Source organism: Apodemus sylvaticus, chromosome 11 (assembly GCF_947179515.1).
Source record: "Apodemus sylvaticus chromosome 11, mApoSyl1.1, whole genome shotgun sequence".
Classification (NCBI taxonomy): Eukaryota; Metazoa; Chordata; class Mammalia; order Rodentia; family Muridae; genus Apodemus; species Apodemus sylvaticus.
This window is the reverse complement of record NC_067482.1, coordinates 46,515,005-46,535,946: the sequence shown is the minus strand read 5'-3', so window position 1 is coordinate 46,535,946 and position 20,942 is coordinate 46,515,005. Positions and strand designations below refer to the sequence as shown.

At 41.9% G+C, this 20,942-nt stretch overlaps 1 protein-coding gene across 1 annotated transcript in view; it reads left to right on the top strand.

The window, feature by feature from the left end:
* Nwd2 (NACHT and WD repeat domain containing 2) overlaps positions 1–20,942 on the top strand; it is a 160,972-nt gene that overhangs the window by 124,284 nt on the left and 15,746 nt on the right. The window contains exon 4 of the mRNA XM_052199248.1: positions 19,874–20,077. Within this exon, the coding sequence (XP_052055208.1) occupies positions 19,874–20,077 (204 nt within the window). The remainder of the gene's footprint in view (positions 1–19,873; positions 20,078–20,942) is intronic.

Sequence of the window (20,942 nt, the reverse complement as noted above, 5' to 3'; positions counted from 1 at the left end):
CAATGCTTAAAATTTTATGATTTGATCAGAATGTAGACATCCTGATTATCTTCATGTATTATTTATTAGAAAGGTATTATCGTAAGTAAATCATGCATATTCTTTGCAGGTATAATACAAATGTGGCCCTTGCATGTGACTTTAGTTTTCTCTTCTTACTTTCTTTGTATATTTTATGTGTACCAATGAAATATAAAATAAAGACTATGTGTATATTTTAATAGATTAAAAAATTCAGTTAGACACATACAAGCTGGTAAAGCATCTCTATGGCAGAAATAAGCTTTTTTTTTTTTTTTTAAAGAATAGTCATAACCCCGGGTATGTTTCTCCCATTTAATTAACAGCAGGGCCCTGTACTATTCAGAGCACTATACCGAGTGTTCCGCAGTCACCACCAATGCATTTTTCCCCTTCCCTTACCTGAAAGCTAATCCTGGGAATGCCACGGCTGCCTTGATGGCCTCATTTCCTCAAAACATGATGCAGAGCAGCCTGGGCTCCTCCCTTGAATCCTCCACTTTAGTTCTTCCCAGACTCTACCTCCTTTTCCTGGCCTTTGTAGACAGAGATAAAATTTGCCCGTGACTGTCAGGGTGATGGACGACCAATAAGGAACCCTAGGGGAGCTCTTTTTTTTTTTAATTTGTTTAACCAGCATGCTGATGGAGGTCAGTCTGCCTAGGACATGTAAGGGCTGGAGTGGATTTGCATCATTACCTATAAACATACTTCACTGGGCTCCTTTCCTTCCCTGACGTTAGCATCTCTCTCACAGAAGTCCTGCCAGGACCTGCTTCTTCTATGTACCAGAAAGTCCAGGCTCATCTTAATCAAATCATCATCCCTGACATCCACATGAAAGCTGTCTCTCCTAGGTACAGGCTCTCAAATCTACCCTAGTAAATAGGCCTGGTCAATTTTTAGGCTACCCTCTGTGGTTTTTTACCCAATTCCTGGACTGCAGACCCTCAATGCTGCTTCTACTGCCTTCAGATCAACCAAAGAGAGAGGGAAGAGGAGGGAGGGAAAGGAGCAGACATTTAAGATTCTTAGGCAATCACCTGCCCTCTTGTACTCATCCTATTGGAAGTCTCCATTTTGACAAAAGCACTATTCTCTATTGTCTTCATTGAGACTTGTACCCCAAGTCCACTCTTCTACCCTACCGCTCACCTCATTTTCATTCACTGATAGACTCCCCAGCCCTGGCAGCCTTCGGTAGAGAACATCTGTCATGATTTGTATATGCTTGGGCCAGGGAGTGGCACTGTTAGGAGGTGTGGCCTTGTTGGAGTAGGTGTGTCACTATGGGTGTGGGTTTTAATTCCCTAGTAGTCCTAGCTGCCTGGACATGAGTCTTCCACTAGCAGCCTTCAGATGAAGATGTAGAACTCTCAGTTCCTCCTGTACCATGCCTGCCTAGATGCTGCCATGCTCCCACCTTAATGGTAATGGACTGAACCTCTGAACCTGTAAGCCAGCCCCAATTAAATGTTGTCCTTTATAAGAGTTGCCTTGGTCATGGTGTCTCTTCACAGCAGTAAAACTCTCACTAAGACAAAGTCCCATCAAAACCACTGGAAATGGAGGACTAGAGCTAGAGCTCAGAGGTACAGCACTTGAGCAGCATGTGCAACCCTGGGGTCCATCCCTAGTCCCAAGCATGCTTTGGCTGGTTCTTGGGGGTTTCTCACTCTTTCTCTTAAGGTCCCCTCCCCACCATGTGGCTGCCTGTCTGCTATGGAGCTGACCTCCATCCCTTTTTAACTCAAATGACAGAGCTTTTTCTATCATATCCCTTCTTTGGACAGCTGTCAAGATTTATAGCTTCCTGACTTGGGATTTTTCTTTAAAACTCTAATAAAATTGTCAAAAAAAAAATTTTAAGTGCCTAGTAAAGGGCTTTTTGTCAGAGCAATTTGTCTGAATATTCAATACGTAAGCCCATGGGGAGCCTACACCTCCCTTGTCCCTTACCATGCAGGTCACCAGTCACCAGATCACTGAGTGTGCAAGTGCTTACCAGGCCACGCCCTGAGTCACAGGCCCTTCTAGAGCTCCTAGGGCTATGTATATATATCCCATTTTTTTCCCTCAGGGGAACCTTGTGGATCTTCCAAAGACTTCTTTCTCGGCCCAGTGTAGCCACTGTTGCTTACCTCAGGCAGTCAACAGATTCCATCCATCATGAGCGATATCCATTTATTGTAACCTGGAGTGTTTTTTGGGACTTGGTGAATGCATCAGAGCTGCCTCAGGGTAACAGCGCATAGAAAGGAGAAGAACTTTATACAGCCACAATCACTGTCCATCTGACTGTGCAAGGAGTCTCCAAGGTGCCCTCCCCAAATTGGGAATTAAATCTATCATGCTCAGCCCCAGGATTTCCTCTGGTGCCACCCAGACCTCTTTGGGCACAGGAGTAAAGTATCTGGTAGTAAAGAGAGTGATTTCAGAGACCATATTAGCAGTTCCCCAACATTTGAAGCGTTCCTCGTGCTGCCTGTGGCTCACTGTAAGTGCAGAGCATTTTCATTAACTGTTGTTCAAAGAAACTGTGGTTCTCCAGCATGCTTTGCCACATGCTGGTCCCTAGCCACCTGTTATGCCAGGAGCAGAGTCTACGCTCCCACTATCCTGCATATTCCTGCTGCTCTCTTGTCCTCTGCCTCTGGGTTGTCTATCAGTCACACTGTGAGCATAGAAGGGCCTCATCACCAACATCCATTTGGTGGAAGCATAGATTCCCAATTAATCCCTAATTGAAGACAGACTTCTTCTGCCCCAAAGCACAGCCTACGATGGAAGCACTCCTACGTTTAATTCCATAATTGAGCAAGTGGCACAGTTCCATCGCCACCTTTTCTAAGTAAAAGAGTTCACGTTTACTAAATGTTTGCTATGAGCAAGGAAGGCACCGTCTGGCCTACTCCATTCAAAGGACTTAGTAATCCTCATAAACCTTGAAAGATTAGTGAGGCGCTAAAGCCACTGCTGGTAAAACCTGGCACCAAGAGAGGCTGAGACCAGCCAGGGTTACCCAGCTACGGTCACCCGGCCACTGTGGACAGGCTTCTGGTTCTAGCAATTTGTTCCCCAAACCCATGTTCTTGACCATGGCACGTCACCTTCCCAAAAGGACATTGCATCTGGAGATTTACTATGTCTTCTTAGCCTGTTCTTCTACATTCTTCAAGATTTTATTTATTTATTTTTTTTTACTAATTGACACTAAAATAGGCAAAATCTTATCAGCTAAGCCACAAGATGCTAAAGGCAAAGCACTGTCTCAGAAATGCATTCAAGTGATGTGCTTCAACAAGAGCAGAAAGTCTGCCCCGGGGCGTCCTGGGTGTCGGGAAGGAGAAAAACTAGTAAATTTACTATCTTTCATCACATAATAAAAAGGAATCTTGGTACTTTGCAGTGGGAAGTGGCTAAACTGTCAAAGGAATTTGCTTTTTGTTTTTGTTTTTGTTTTTAAATGCTGTGCTTTTCAGATGTGGGTTTAGAAACAATGTAGATGTCACCTTTGAAAACTCAATGGAAAGGTTGTGTCTTTAATAAGTCTCCCACCCACCCCACTCATGAAATACTCAAAGACTCACACAAGTCTTTACTCATGAGTCACGTTTTGATTTTCTGGGTGACTGAAGCTGTGGGGCCAGTTGATTAAGCATCCCCGGCCATCTTCAATTCTGGGAACACGGTAGAAGATCTGAATTCAGTCAGCCATGCACTCCTTAATGGCATATTGTTTTTAAAATTCCCAATATCTCTGTCAAGTTAAAAATAATTTTTATTAACTCAATTTGTTTTTAAACATTTTCCACATGTAAGGAATGTGTACTAACCATTCCCACCCCTACCTTCCACACCCTGTCAATCCCCTTGTCCTCCCCCCACCCTCCACCCACCCCCGCCGCCCTCTCTTTCATGCTCATGGTTCATGCATAATCTTATTGTTTGGTACCTACTGAAATTAGCCAGAGATCTCTGTATAACCATGTGTTTGATGATATACATTGGAGCCTAGTGGGCTCAGTAGTGGTTACACAATAAAAGACAGAAGGTGTGTGAGCCCTCCTCATTCCTGGATTTATTGTGGAGAGTTCTAGTCTTGTGTGGGCCCAGGAGAGGTAACTTTAGTTGTTGTAAGATAGATAGATAGATATAGATGATAGATAGATAGATAGATAGATAGATAGATAGATAGATAGATAGACAGATGATAGATAGATAGATAGATAGATAGATGATAGATAGATAGATCTTGTCTTTAAGAAGCAAATAATTAAAATGTTTTTGCCTGTTTAAAGACCTGTGTTCAGTAAATTTTTTAATTAAATTTACCTTTGAAAAATATACAAAGATTTCTCTTTGAGATTCCCTATTTGAAAAATTCATCACTAAACTTAATGGTCAAACATGCCTCTTGTCCCTTACTTTAAAGGAACCTCCTTCCAATTTCAGAATCTCCCTCTGCCTCTGCCTAGTCCTGATAGGCAGGGATTTCCAACCCAATCTGGAGTGGACAACATCCATTATAAACATGTCTGTCCATCCCTGGAGTAGTTGAGCTCAGAACTATGTGAACAAAGAATTGCTGAAGGGTAGTAATACACAGGACGAAACCAGAGAAGTTATGTACAGCCAGATAACCATCTACGTGAGACCTGAGTCTCCAAACTCCCCTCCCCCAAGCGGGAGTTTATCTATCTATCATGCTCAATTCTGGGTTTCCTCTACTATCACCCAGATGCACTAAGAATAAATGTAATTCCTTTAGTTGTTCACTATGGTCTGTAGCATACATTCTTGCTTACAAGTGTAGCTTCCCTTGCTTAGAAGTGAAGAGACCCTGGACCTACCCTTAAGCTATGGAGTCAAATGCCATTGGCTGGGTGGGATCTAGAGGACAGCTGTGCCAGAGATGCCAAGGTAGGACCTACTTTGAACATGCCTGCCCCAGGGTTAACACTCTCTCACTTCAGGACACCCTTTTTTGGTCCCTCCTGCCTTTTAAATCTGCAGGAAATGGGTTAGCTGAAACCAAGCCTGGTAATAGAATCTATATCTTCAATCATCTCAAGACTAGAAGCCTTGGAAATTGAGTCTAAACATACACAGGTGGGCACATTGCTTCTCGTGAAGGTCTTTATTGGTTTGCTTCCCTTGTATTCTAATATTCCTGGTGTTCATCTCCCAACATGTTGCTATCTTCCCTGCACATTGTAAGAAATGAAGAAACCCAAAGCTAATAGCTCAATTTCCCTGGCAGTCCTTTCCATGGGAGCATGAAGGGAAATGCCCTTTCTGGGTTGTGTTTTGGGGCTTCAGGTTCATTCAGTGCAGATTTTTTTCCACTCTCCTTTGGCCGTTAACCAACCCTTGGTGGGAAGGAATTGCTCATCCATAATCAGAAAATTGGAGGGGTGGCATTTATTTTCTTCCAAATGGAAGAGACTTCTCCATCATCATCAATTCACTCGGCAGGACCATTTCTTTCAATGAACAGTCCAGATGCTTTCCAAGGTTTGAGAAGTTAGCCAAGAATTCTCAATCACTTCAGCTAATGTCCTTGTGTGCTTGCTTTTGACAAATGGGCATTTCATAGAAGCCTCCATGGAGTGTTTTCCTTTTTGGCCATTAAAGCATTATAAAACTTATGGGCTTCACATACAGTTAATCACAATTCTTGAAATGAGAATTATAAGAAGTATGCCTTCCCCTGAAGAGCAATAGTTCTAGGTTGGTTTTGGTATTGTTCTGGTTTCCTATAGTTACGCTTAAAAGTGTGATCATACGAGCCTTCCATGTCAGGAGCCTGAAGGAGCCAGTGACCTGTTCCCTCAGTGGCTGACTTGTATATAATCATCAAAAGATGAGCATCACACCTTTCAAGAGCAGTTGTCCTCACAATCCAAACACCTCTCAGAGGTTCCTCCATCTCTCGGTGCTCTTACACTAGAAACCATCATTCAACATAAGTTTTAATGAAGACAAACCACGTTCACTTCACCCATACCAGCAAGGGGGTTGTTTTCCCTCTTTACTGAGGAAGGAGAGAAGTGGCTACCATCTCCTCATCTCCTATTTATCTCCACTTGAGGAAATCTTACCACCTTCATTGAACCCAGTTTTTTGACAGTCTTAATGCTGGGAAAAGCATAGACATGCGCCAAAGATTCCACCTCAGCCTTGAATACTGCTGTGATTTGCTGAGAAAAATCAGCGTGTTGTCATTTTGCCAGGTTTCTAGCTGTTTATTAAAGGCACCTCCCATTTCTCAACTGTGAAGTTTTGCGAGGCTACTGACTTCACCTAAAAGGTCTGTCTCCATTCTAACCCCACCTGGTGGAGTTCACTTAGTTGGGACCCCTTCAACTTCTGCTTTCTTCCCCACCCTTCCTTCTGTCGAGTTCATTTCCTCAAAGACAGTGTGGCACCTCACTGACTCCAGCGTGCTCTTAGTCTCCTGTGGCTGTCTATGTGACTCTCTTCTTTCCCACCAAACCTGCATCCCCGTAGGTGACTGTAATTATTCACAAATAAATGTATGACATCCTGTCCACAGTGTGAAGCCTTCTGGGGGCCTCTTGCTCAGATCAATGGCCCTCTACCTCCCATGAGTCCTTCCCAGTGCACTTACTTACCTGTGTGGCTGGGATCAGAGGGGCTCTAGACTGCAGCATACAGAATTGTAAGGGAAAAACAATTTTAGCAGAGTGACTATAGACATCTTTAAGAGGTTTGTTTTTTGAAAGATTACACATTTTTGAACATGAAATCTTTTTTATACAGCACAGGCCAGTTCATTTTGCAGTCTAATAGGGGATCACTCTAACCTAATAGATTGCTCTTTATTTAATTAAAATATAATTGCAGGCTGGAGAACATGGCTCAGCAGTTAAGAACACTGACTGCTTTTCTAGAAGTCCTGAGTTCAAGACCCAATAACCACATGGTGGCTCACAACGAACAATATTGGGATCTGATGTCCCCTTCTGGTGTGTCTCAAGACAGCTACAGTGTACTCATATACATAAAATAAATAATTATTTAAAAAATATTTATAATTATATCATGTTCACCTTCTATGTCCTCCATCCTACCCTTGTCTTGCCACCTAATTCTCCCAAAAGTTCATGCCCTTTTCTTCTTTAACATTGCTGTTATCTATACACATACATACATACATACATACATACATACATACATACATACAACCTGTTGAGTCCATTCAGGTTTACCCCCACATATATGTTTCAAGGACTGACCACTTGATATTGACTAACCATTTAGGGTGACTATCCCTGGGAAGGCAAATCCTCCCTCTCTTGGCCATTGTTAATTACTTTTAGCTCTTCAGCAAGGGATGGGACCCTGTCACATTTCCCCCACTTATGTTGAAATTTTTTGAAATAGGATAGAACAGAACAGAACAAAACAGAAAAGCATGCCAATAGCAGAGAACACAGTTCATCTCTCAGAGAAACTGATTGCTGGATTTCTGCCCTCCAGACTTGTAGAACTTTTGATTCTACAAGCCTAGAGTGGAGACCAACACTTTCCCTTCTTATGTGGATGTATTTATGTGTTTGAGTGTGTATATGAACATGGTCACAACCCAAAATGAGTTCTATTCTATAGCTCTGGTTCCAGTGAGTGGGCTATTGCTCTACCTCATAGATTGTAGTGTGAGGTCTACCGAGGACCTTGGTGTTCTGACAGCCTTCCTCTCAGAATAATTTAGCATCCTTGTTGTGATCATAAAAAAAGAAAGTTGCGTAAAAATGTGTTCTATAGGCATGTGGTGAGGTGTGGGGGAAGGGGGTGCCCCAGCAGGCCCATGCTGAGGCATCCCTTCCCCCAAGGCATCACACACACGATGGTTTAGTGGCGAATAGAGTTTATTTAGGGCATGGGGAGGGGAGGTAAGAGGATAGTAGAGGCAGAGAAAGGTAGAGATAGGGAGAGAATAGAGAAGTAGAGGCCAACCATGACCACGTGGACAGAGAGGGGAAGGGAATGGACAAAGAGGAGAACCCAAGAGGGCAAAAGGCAAGAAAGAAAGACAAGAGAATAAGAGGATAAGAGACGGGAGAGAGAGAGAGAGAGAGAGAGAGAGAGAGAGGAGCGGGCAAGCAGCTACTTTTATAGTGGGCCAGGCCTGCCTGGCTATTGCCAGGTAACTGTGGAGTGGAGCTTAGACAGACAATCCTAACAATCCTGTCAGGTTGGCGAGCATATACCATAGTTATGTCATCACTGATGGACTGAGAGATTGAGAAAGAGACACAACAAACACCGTTGAGCAGACTGATTCAACAGAAGACATGGGTAGACTGCACCTGATCCAGAGCCAGAACCCAGATTCTAAATTCCATTGTGATTTCTTCCCTAATTAAATAAATGGTTTCCAGGCCACTTAGTCCATCCTAAGGGTTATCAAAATACTCCAAATTTTATAAATTTGTAAATAGAATTTATATGATCTCTTAGTGCTCTTATACTGCAAATATACTGTGGAGGTTGTCTTAACCCCAAAATAAGACATAGCTACCCCAGGAGAAAAAGATTGAAAATGATTCTTGGGTTCAGAATGAATTTTGGTAGAAAATTATCTCCCAGCCCAAAGAAAACAGTGAGTTGAGATCATTTCATCAGTGATGGGAAATCCATCACAGGCTTGCAGCTGGTGCCCACTGCAAATGGTGAACATAACTTGTGTGAGTCAGGAATACCTATATGCTTCAGAGTTAATACAATGGGAAAATACAGTCTCAACAAAACTTAGCCCAGCCAGGTCCAGTGGCATAAGCCTGAACTGACTGCTATGGAAGGTTGAAGCAGAAGGATTGCAATTTCAAGGCCTGCCTGGGATTGAGTAGAGAAAGCCTAGCTGAGTAAAGTAAAGCTGTCAGTCTCTGAGTGTCAAACGAAGAAGATACTTGAAAACAGGATTGGCCGGATCTATGAGGGAAAGCCTGGGGTAACCACGTCTCTCAACGTAGGGATTCAGGAGAGATGGCTAAAGAGAAATCAAAAGGCCCCAGCCCTAGAGGTTCCACCGCAGTAGGCCTGCATGGAGCTTGAGGAGAAATGTGCATTCCTGCCAAATCCCCCAAGAGATGCCGGTCCTACTGGCCTTCACTGTGGAGAAACACGTCGGCAAGACCTTCTGCTTCTCTAGCCAACCAGGGATGTGAGAGGGAGGGCAGAAAGGCAAAGCCAGTGAACACAAGAGACATGCAAACAGGGTGGGCTATGACAACTTGCTCTGGGTCTCAAGGATCTGGTGAAATCTAAATATGACCTGACTGTGAAATTTGATTAGGTTCTGATAGTTGGTTCTGTTGAGTACAAGAATATATCATTAAGCACTTCTTTTTTTTTCTATATTCTTTGTTTACATTCCAAATGCTTTCCCCTTTCCCGGTTCCCCCCTCCCCCATATGTCCCATAAGCCCTCTTCTCTCCACCCAATTCCCCAATCACCTCCCTTCCATTTCTCTGTCCTAGTACTCCCCTACAATGCTGGATCAAGCCTTTCCAGGCCCAGGGCCCTCTCCTTCCTTCTTCTTGGGAATCATTTGATATGTTAATTGTGTCTTAAGTATTCAGAGCTTCTGGGCTAATTAATATCCACTTATCAGTGATTGCATTCCATGTGTATTCTTTTGTGATTGGATTACCTCACTTAGGATGATATTTTCCAGTTCCAACCATTTGCCTAACATTAAGTGCTTCTTAAAGTTAGAAATTCCTGCTGAGGTGTGTTTTATCAAGTTACATTGTCCTAACGATTGGGAGAAACAGACCAGAGCATTGCTAGATGAACCATCTTGCTAGCCCATACCAGATTTTCCCATAAGTTCTAGGGACTGAACTCAAATCCTCATTCTTACACAGCAAGCACTGTACCAACCAAGCCATCTCCCCAACCAGCCTCCTAACTTTATACAGAATAACATTATCATCTGATGATAAACCTTTTAACAGCTACCACCCTTTAAAAGATTATATATAAATATTTATATAAGTTTTAAAAAGGGTCTGTGACTAAGTGCTTGCAAACATGAGGACATGAGAATGAATCCTCAGAACCCACTATATATATAAAAAAAACCTCACACATACAACAAGGATAAATTACCCCTAAATGACTTATTCATTTTCATTGTACATGATGATGGTGTTGGACCCTCTGGAGTTACAGACAGCCATGAGCTGCTATGAGGGTACTGGGACTTGAACCTGGGCCCTCTGAAAGAACAGACAGTGGCTTAGCTGCTAAGCCATCTCTCGAGCCTCTATATTCTAGTGGTAACTATACTAGAGCCCTGAATTTCACCTTCTCAAGTTTCTATTCACTCTCAATTTCCAACTCTATGAGAGCTGGTATGTTGAGGTTCCGAGGACCTGTTTGATCTTATAATGGAAGACTGCTAGAAGCCAATGCAAAGACACTGGTGGGGGGGGATAGTGGCAGCTCACAGCTTGACATTTACAGAACAACAGAACAAAAGCAACATACAAAAGAACTGAATCAACATATTATACAATGCTAAATTGTTGACTGATTCATCAATAATACAAAACAGCCAAGCCCTACAGAGTATTTGAGTGTCAGCCTTAACTCCGAGTCTCTTATTTGTATCAACACAGCTGATAAACATGAGGACCCATAGCCTGGCTCTGCTACAACCAGCACATTGCATTGCATTGTCTAAAGCCACTTTGCAAAGAGCTTTTGCTTTAACCACTGTTGGTACCACCTTATTTGTGAGATGACCTATACCCAATGTCTACTACTTAAGAGACATCCCATATATAGTTACCAAACCCAGACACTATTGTGGATGCCAACAAGTGCTTGCTGACAGGAGCCTGATATAGCTGTCTCCTGAGAGGCTCTGCCAGTACCTGACAAATACAGAGGGGGATGCTCTCAGCCAACCACTGAACTGAGCACAGGGTTCCCAATGGAGGAGCTAGAGAAAGGACCCAAGGACCTGAAGGGGTTTACATCCCCATAGGAAGAAAAACAATATGAACCAACCAGCACCCCCAGAGCTCCCAGGGACTAAACCACCAACCAAAGCGGAGGGACCCATGGCTCCAGCCATATATGGGTAGCAGAGGATGGCCTGGTCAGACATCAATGAGAGGAGAGGCCCTTGGACCTGTGAAGGCTCATTGCTCCAGGGTAGGGGAATGCCAGGTCAGGGAAGCAGGACTGGGTGTGGGGATTGGATAGCGGGTTTTCAGAGGGGAAATGAGGAAAGGGGGATAGCATTTGAAATGTAAATAAAGAAAATATCTAATAAAAAAGGTAAAAAGAAAAGACAGTATAAGTTCAGCATAAAAGACAACTTTGAATATATATTCACCAATTTCCTATCAACCATGATCCATGGTAGCCGCTCCTGCCCGCTATGTCCTGAGTGGTGTAGACAGACTATGGTATACCTCTCAACATACTATGGTTTCTCCAGTCTGTTCCTGGGGTCTCAGGATCCCATTAGGGTGCTGTACCACTCTCTACATTCTGCCATGTTCTTCCAGGAGTTTTGATAGATCCCTTGTTCCACAAGGTAATAGCTCGGGTAAGGATATGATGCATTCTAATAGCATGGGTAGGGATATGATACTCCCTAATTTGATCTTTCACCTTTAAGGTCTCTACCCCTCCTCTGCAGCTGGGCCCATGAGTTGCAGAGGCTCTATCCTCAGCTCAGCAATCCTTGTTTTCTTGTGGTCCTGTTGGATGGGGGAGGGGTGGCTATCAGAAATCATTTGGTTTCAGATTTCCCAAGCCTTTTCTGGAGTTTTTTTGCTGTTTGTTGTAACTTAGTTCAGTTGCTGATTTAGTTTTCCAGCAACAGGGTGAATTCTCTCTCCTAGGTTCTCCAGATGTGCCTGGTGCTTAGAGCAAGTCAGAGCACTCCACCAGTAGATGCATTTGTGTGTTTATCCCTTCTTCTGTCTTTGTACAAACTTGTCTTCTTTACGCGAATAAAATTCATACATACATACATACATATATATATATATATATATAGGCACAATGTAGAGAAAAGTGCAGCATCCTAATGGGATCTTCAGACCCCAAGAACAGAACTGAAGAAAGCATAGTATGCTGAGAGAGTATCAACACACTACTCAGGCCATAGCTGGGGTGTGTGTGTGTGTGTGTGTGTGTGTGTGTGTATGTGTGTGTGGTTTATTATGCTGATACTTGTATACTATATATACATATATACATATATACATACATATATACATATATACACAAGGCTAACCTAGGTTACTTGAGACTGTAATATATCCTATATATCCCAACAAAACAGCTTATTTCATTCAAAATCAGAATTATATTTGTAATTATACTTGTGGAAAGTCATATTATCAGGAGTTCAAGGCAGTTATCACACTGCATCCATAGTCAGGAAACCGATAGGAACAAATTAACACACACATTCTTGTGCTCCACTCATTTTATTTACTCTTTTACAATTCAGGCTTCCCCTGCCTAGGGAATAGTGCCACGGTGGGTGGGTTTCAACTAAAAAAATCAAATTAGTCCCCAACAGACACACCCACAGGCCAACTTGATTTGGTGATTCCTCACTGAGACACTTCCCAGAGTTGTGTCAACAATTCAAATCAACCATCACAAAGACCCTATTCCTCAACTTTTAACATTTTTTTGTTTGTTTTCATTTTTAAAAAAATCATTTGAATATGCTACAAGATGTTGAATTGACAAACTGGTCTATGGAGACACAGTCAATCTATTCATTCATTTGTATTGTTGTCTTTCTATTGTTTTGGTTTTCTCGTTCTTTGTTTCTTTATTGTTTAATTTCCCACAAATTAGAAAACTACAAAATTCTGTCCCGCTAACTCTATGACTTGTAATTACAGTGAGCAATTTATTCCCAGTTTTCTCATTACGAACGTGGGTAGGAAATCAAAGCTCTCAGAGAGTAAAGCCATGACATAAGCTAACAATGGTCTAATGTTTTTGTGTACAAATCTATATGCAACAAGCAGTAAGATGAATTTCCAGAAGTAGAAATGTATCGTGCCTGCCACATTACATGCTCAGTGTGGCTGTACTCATTTTCATTAGCACTCTCTCTTTATGTGCCCCCTTTCTTGTTGCCTGGAAACCTCTAGGTATCCTTGCTATGTTCTTCAGTAGATGTGATCATCAAAATGATTCTATCTTACCAGTATTGTTATTTGCAGTAGTCACAACCACAGTTGTGACTATGGGTGATCAGTATTCTTTTTCTCACTCTCTGGAATTTTGTTTTGCTTACATGAGTGGCCTCCTTATAGCACAGATCCATTTTTCTTTTTCTTTATTAAAATTCTGCCCTAATTTTTTTCTAGTAGTCATTTCTTCTCTTGTGTCTTCTATGAGACCATTCCACTCTTCCTCTGTGCCTACCATAGAAATTGCTGCCTCTGGGACCTGTATGCTGTTATCCCCCTGACATGACCATGGGCTCCCTAATCTGTGTACATATTAATATTGCAAAAGGAGAGGGATCATGGCAGTCATGTTAGCATGGCCAGCTGCCCTGATGTACCAGGATCTAAACAGGATCCTCAGACTTCTCTGTTAAGATTAAGGATCCCTGAGAAAACCAAAACAATTGAAAACCTCCAAGATAAATTGCACCTTCAGTTAATATTTTTTGAATTACTGCTTTCTGACTACCAAGACTACTTTTATAGCCAGATTCCTCGTCTTACCCACATGTCCACATTCCTAGCTGCTTCCTGGGTACACTTGAATACACACAGACGTCTGACATGCCCCCCTCCCTCCCTCTCAAAAACCCAGCTCCTGGTTTACACCCATCATCTTTCTCTGGACTTCAGAGTTTCAGTCATCCTTACAAATTCCACAGATCTCAATGGCTAAGGTTAGGGCTGTGATCTGTACTGTAGCACTACGAACTTTGTCTTGGCTCCACCCCACATGGTTCAAGAACTGGCTAAGTTCTTCCACCGTGTGGCCACTGCCCTTGTTCTGATGCTCTTAAGAGTAAGGACTGTTTTCAGCACTTTCCAATTAATGAGGCTCCCTTTCTGACAAAAGCACCCTGCAAAAGGGAAGACATAGCAGAATTATTACTGATAAAAATTGTTCAGGAGTCAGCTAAAGTATGTAAATTTAATAATCATAATTAAATGATAAATGTCAGCTTCAAGAAAGAGGGCTATGGTGTGATTCTAAGAAAGCTAAGAATTGTTAGTTGTCAAAGAACCTTTTGTGAAGCATTATTTTTAATTATTCAGCTCTGTCAAATGTGTTGGCAAATCATTTAGTCTTTGTCTTCACTCCAATCATGTTGTAGTATCAAACACGTCTCATCTCACGTTGATACTTTCCGGTTCATTGTGTGCTTTATGCCTGCATTGCTCGTAGAACAAAATTTCTTTGTTTCTATATCTTATTTCAGGTAACTGCATTTGATACATGAAGTTATAGGCTCATTCTGTAAAAATTATGAGAAGTGAATTTTTTACTATAGTGACAGCAAATATCTAATCATTATAACTTTCAAGAACATCGTAAATTTTCAGTTATCTGGATGACTGGATACTTTGAAATAAAAACTTTGTAAATTCATATATTAAAATGTATCTAGTACCACCCATTCTCAATGCAGTTCATCTTCATTACCAGCCTGAAAGGATTTAGAAGCAAATCCTCTTGGTATGTCTCTAAGAGCTTCAAAGAGGTTTTACTGAGGAGCCAAGGCACAATCTGAATGTGGTGACACCATCCCATGGGCTGGCCTTCTAAACCAAATGGAAAAGGGGTCAGAGGAAGATGAACTGAGCACCAGTGTCTTAGTCAGGGTTTCTATTCCTGCACACACATCACGGCCAAGAAGCAATCTGGAGAGGAAAGGGTTGATTCAGTTACGTTGCTGGTCATCGCCAAAGGAAGTCAGGACTGGAATTCAAGGAGCTCAGGAAGCAGGAGCTGATGCAGAGGCCATGGAGGAATGTTTCTTACTGGCTAGCATCTCCTGGCTTGCTCAGCTTGCTTTCCTAAGACTGCCAGCCCAGAGATGGCACCACCTACAAGGGGCCCTCCCCCCCCATCACTAATTGAGAAAATGCCCCACAGCTGGATCTCATGGAGGCACTTCCCCAACTGAAGCTCTGTTCTCTGTGATAACTCCACTGCATCAAGTTGACAAACAAAACCAGCCAGTACAACCAGCATTCAACTCTTTCTACTTCCTAACTAAACATAATGTGAGCAAATGTCCCCAAGCTCTCCTGGACTCATAGTCAGAGCCATCTTCACTGACATACCCTGACTGCCATACGGACTATGTCCTCAAACCATGAGCCAAAATAAACTCTTCTTCCTTAAATGGCTTTAGAAAGGCATTTTGCTATACTTATAAAAATATATAGTACATTTCTATATGTGAAATGTATATCTCCAGGGAACTTAGAGGTATGGTCAGCCATTAAGGGTTTGTACTGCCCTTGCAAAGAACCCACAAATGGCTTCCAGAACCTATGTCAGGCAGTTCACAACAGCTCCAGGAAATCTGATACCTCTGGCCTCTGCTAACACCTGCACTCACAACACATAATCCCATACAAACATATATGCCTATACATAATTAAAAACAAATCTATAAAATGAATGTTTTTAATAACAGAGCTATAGACAACATTCAAGATGTTTTTTCCTTACATCAGTTGGTACCTGTGGTGGTTTGAATCCTAATGACATTGGTCAGCTCATATATTTGTATATTTTATCCCTAGCTGGTGAAACTTTTCAGGAAGGATTAAGAGATAAGGTCTTGTTGGAAGAGGTATGTCACTAGGGGAGGACTTTGAGTTTTCAAAAGCCAACACCATCCGCAGTTAGCTTTCCCTGCCTACTGCTTGTGTCTAAAGATACAAGCTCTCAGTTTGTGCTCCAGCAATGATCCCTACCTGTGACAATGCTCCCAGCCTGGATGGTCATGGACTCTAAACCTCTTGAGCTATAAGCCTCAAGTTAAATGTGTACTTTTATAAGTTGCCTTAATCATATTGTTTTAGCATGGCAATAGAGAAATAATATAGACTGTGATGACAATTTGATCTTTTAATTAGGTTACATTTAGATTGTCTTTAATGTGGACATGGTTAAGTTTGTAAGGAATTTTAATGACTTGTTATTACTTACCAATTCATTACCACTTTCCCACAAACCTGTACTAGTCACAATTCTCAGGAGAAGCAATGAACTGTGTGTGTGTGTGTGTGTGTGTGTGTGTGTTCTGTTCATCGTTCATCAAGCTTTAGCTGTGTTCTCCCTTCTCAGAATGGAATTGTTAAATTAAAAGTCCCCTGTGCAAGTACTGATGCTACCATGTCTTCCTAGAGAAAAGGCCTGGGGCAGACAAATTGAGTTCTGTAAACCCTGGGGATCCTTTTCAGCATCTCTACCTAGATTATAGGATCAAGCACTGATGAGACCACCTGGAAGCAAAGTCATACTTAAAGTGAGAATTTTTCTTCTAATAAGGAAAAAAGGAGCTTATGGGGTGGGGGAGTGTCTTACCAATGAATTGAGTCTCGGAATAGGGCATTTATAGAGTATGTGTTTCTGCCAGCACTGGGATAGGGGTGGTCTAGCGACCTTTCTTCTCTGTTCTAGTTGCTCCCATGACTGATGGCTCATAAACAACAACCCAGAGAACATCAGCTCCCTCCCTATAAAGAATGATACCCCTTACATCATAATGAGTCCAGTTCCAGACACTCAGTTCATCAAACCCATCAAGGATACTTCAGTCATTCTACTGTCAGCTACAGTAAAATTCTGTATGCCCTCACACCAGGCCCATCCCAGAAAGTGCTCAAGCCCAGACAGACCTAACTGTACACACAGAGCCGGGGGAGGGGAGATCAATATTTGCCCAACGGACCAGAAAAATCAATGGAATGGAAAGAAAATGTTATCTCTAAGCCTTTGAAAGCAGTGGCTTAGATGTGCCTGTACCAGCAGGCACAGAAGGAACGAGAGGAAGAAACGCAGAGACTTTGTGCATTGAGGCTCATACTTAGGAAGAGCTCAGTATCTGGGAATCACTTCTTTCTTTTTTTTTATACCTGTAATGATATTCACATAGCATAAAACAAACCAGTCCGGGGAGCTGGAGAGATGGCTCGGCAGTTAGGAGCACTTGCTACTCTCTAGAGGATCCAAGTTCAGCACCCAGCACTCACATGGTGACTCACAGGCACCTATAATTTCATTTAAAGGGGAAACAAAGCCTCTTCTGGCCTCCACTAGAACCAGAAACACATGTGATGCACATACACACATGCAGGCAAAAAAAAACATACTTGAGTGTATATATAGATACCCACTCTAGTATGTAAGAGAGAAATATTTTCAAGGAGCCATTGTAAAGGAAATAATCTAATGGCATCTGATACATTACAGTGCTGTGTAATCACTCTTTCTAACAAGTGCCAACGCATCAAGAGTGCTTCTTACACTAGAATCGTTTCGTGCCAAAACTACACCTACAACACATGCTCACTTCTTTGTTACACTTTTCCTCATCCTTGACTCTCTAAACCGTATTTGAGCAATCAAATTCTTGCTTCCCACCTACCTTATAAAGTTACCTTCAGGGTGTTTACCTTCCACATGTGGTGAGGTGGGGAGAGAGGGGTGATTATGAAGTTCTACGTGCAATAAAAATCCGTGTCTATGTTCCCATTTATAAGGATGGACTGCTTAAGAAACTCGGTGAAAAATTAAAACTTATTTTGTTCCTATGCACTTCTTCTACCGAGGGTTCTAGGCACATTCTTCTGTAATAAAAATGCAAAATGACACGAAGTCCCTCAATTCCTCAGCAAATGTTTATGTAGACAAAGCAAGCTTGGTGTTTGCAGCCAGAAGGATGTAGAAAATCTGTTTCTCTTTTGGTGGTGAAAGGAGACAGTGGGCAGACAGCCGTCATAGTGTCTGCACCCACCTCAAGGTCGTTCATGCCTATTGTCAATGCTGTTCAATCCAGGAACAGTCTACTGAGACTCCATCTTGCCATATGGAGTCCTACAAGGCTCAGGATGCAGTGTGGTTTCCTTGTCCTGCTCTGACCTATTGATCACTAGTTAGACTTGGCAAATGTCGGGTTGATACTCTCTAAACCAAAGTGTACAAACAACATGTATGTTACATGAGAAGTATAAATACAATGAACCCAAAAAAATCTTCCTCAAAAATTTGTTATCAGCAAAATTTCTTCTTTACCATCTCTCAAATAATAAGACTAAGGTAGACTCTTATCTTAGATTCTCGCAAAATAACTGAGTCGTGATTTATGACTGCTCTGTCTAAAGGAAGAATCAGTGAGTGAGAGGGATAAGGGAGAACAATCCAATAAATAGCTTTAGACCTCTCCAGCGTGCTGCTTCATAAAGTTCTATGTTACCACCATGCAGTAGGTGCCCAATAAATGCTTATTATTTGAACTGAATTAGGAGATTTTTCCTTTAGTCATCTTTACGGCATGTATAGCCTTACTACATCGATCAAATAACTATATCCTTTGGTGCCAGGTGCTCGGCTCACAGAAACAATTATTTTTAAATAGATTTCGATTTTGGTAATGATCCATTCTGCTCCCATCTCTTCTGCTTCCCTGCCTGCCAAGCATTGTGCACAAGACCATTAATATCCACAGTGCACACAAGCACAGCTTCTTGGAACTGAGATTCACTTGAAACCTCACTTTAAAATGCAAGTTGTAGACAGGCTATCTCGGGAAACCTGCATCTACTCTAGGGTGTGTGCTGCCGTCCTCATCCATATCCCTCTCCCCCTCTTACTGCCTGTGCTTAAATTTAAATCCACTTTAGTCTCCTCTTAATAAACTCTAGCCTTGCTTTAACAGCTATTATTAATTATTATTATTATTATTATTATTATTATTATTATTATTATAAAATGCATATTCCTGACCTTTCTTCCATATTCCTATGCAATGTTTTAAGTCTGAGTAGGGACTTAGGAATCTACATTTTAACAAGTATTCTGGATAACAGTATACACTGTGATGGACCAATCTCTAGTCTTATGGGCAAGTCTCAGAGGACAGAGAAATAGTGTCTTATTTTACCTGTCCATTTGCACCATGTGGTTATTATTGCCTTGCCTTCATAGAGCACTAAGATTTTTTTGTTTTGTTTTTTGTGTTTTGGGGTTTGGGGGGGTTGTTTTTTGGTTTGTTTGTTTGTTTGTTTGGGTTTTTTTTTTTTTTTTTTGGTTTGGTTTGGTTTGGTTTGGTTTTGATTTGATTTGTTTTTTTCCTTGCTTTTCTGTGGAGCTTTTTGCCAATTTAATCGGAGCCAGTTTTCTGTTTGCATACCTCAATTGTTTCAGTGGGGTTAGTACAAGTGCTGTGCCAGCCACGTTGTCTTCTGTCCTCCCAGTTGTGTGGATCTGGGGCTTAGAGTCATACCATCGTTCTGGGCAGAGCAATTCCTGTGCTGGAGACTTTGCGTGTTTAGAATTTTGTAAGGTTCAGCATTTTTCTTTGCCAGAAACAAATCACAGAGTAGAACAGCTCTTGTTTCGCTATATAAACTCTGAAGGATTTGAATTTGTCATCTCTGACAGAGTATGTAAACTAATTTCTCAGTATAGTGAGTAATTATAGTTGGTCTAATTTTACTTATGAAATCAAGTAGACACTGTGATGATAAGAAAGAATTGGCCTAACAATGTGTCTGGCTGTTTACTAATAGTTACTGGGTGTCACCATGCTGTAGGTATAAAATGAACTTTCTGGTTGATACACAGGGGCTCTTAGGAGAAAAATATGGCAACATTCGAATCCCTGGGGAAGTTGAAGCTTCAGAGTTTGAAATGATTTTAGATGCTGCCGTCGAGGCAAAACTAGAGACCAAGTTACTGGAAGATTGGTACTGTCGGGATGAGAACTCTGTGCCAGCAGCCTATTACCTCAGACCCAGGCTGGAGGTGCCAAGAAGCAACAAAAACTCAGTAAGTCTGCCTTCTCCGACTTTCCCTCTAAGGTGATTTTCCTTCTCTCTGGGGTAGATTGTAAATCACACTAATGAGAGTCATCAGTTACAAACACTCTCAGGGGATCTGAAGACATGACTTCGTTAGCTCTGGCTGGCATATGCCAATCACATTATACACCTGTAATGTGTAAATTCACATATCCTAGTAATTCTCAAAGTCATTCCGCCATTGTCTTACCAATGTATCTTCTGCTAACTCCTGTCCTGGTTAGTTCTCATTGTCAACCTTGAATCAACCTAATGACACTTGGAAAGAAGGAATCTCGATGAAAGAAGAGCCTCCAACAGATTGACCTATGTGCATGTCTGTATAGCGTTGTTTGAACTGCTAGCTGGTGCAGGAGGGCCCAGCACACTGTGAGCATTACCATCCTAGGATGTATGAGCAAGTGATCCCAGGATCTATAAGAAAGCTAGCTGAGCATAAACCAGGGAGCAAGTCAATAAGCAGCATTCCTCCACGCGGTCCGCTTCAGTTCCCACTTACACTTCACCTTCACTTCCCTCAATACCGGGTTGTAATCTGGACCTAGAAGCCAAAGAAACCCTTTCCTCCCCTGCGTTGCTTTGGTCACAGTGTTTATCACAGCAACAGGAAGCAAACTGTAGCACTTCAGATTTCCCTATTGGTTCCTCAATCAAATTTCCACCAGACAGTCTCAGTGTCTCCATTCTTCCCCCACAGTATCAATGTTCTCTCCTCTCTTCCATAAAAGTACTTCAGGTCTTTATTCCAGTTCACTGATGTTTTCTTCAGCTGTTTCTACTCTGTTACTATGCTGATATCCAAATCCAACAGTTACATTTCTAGTTTATGAAAG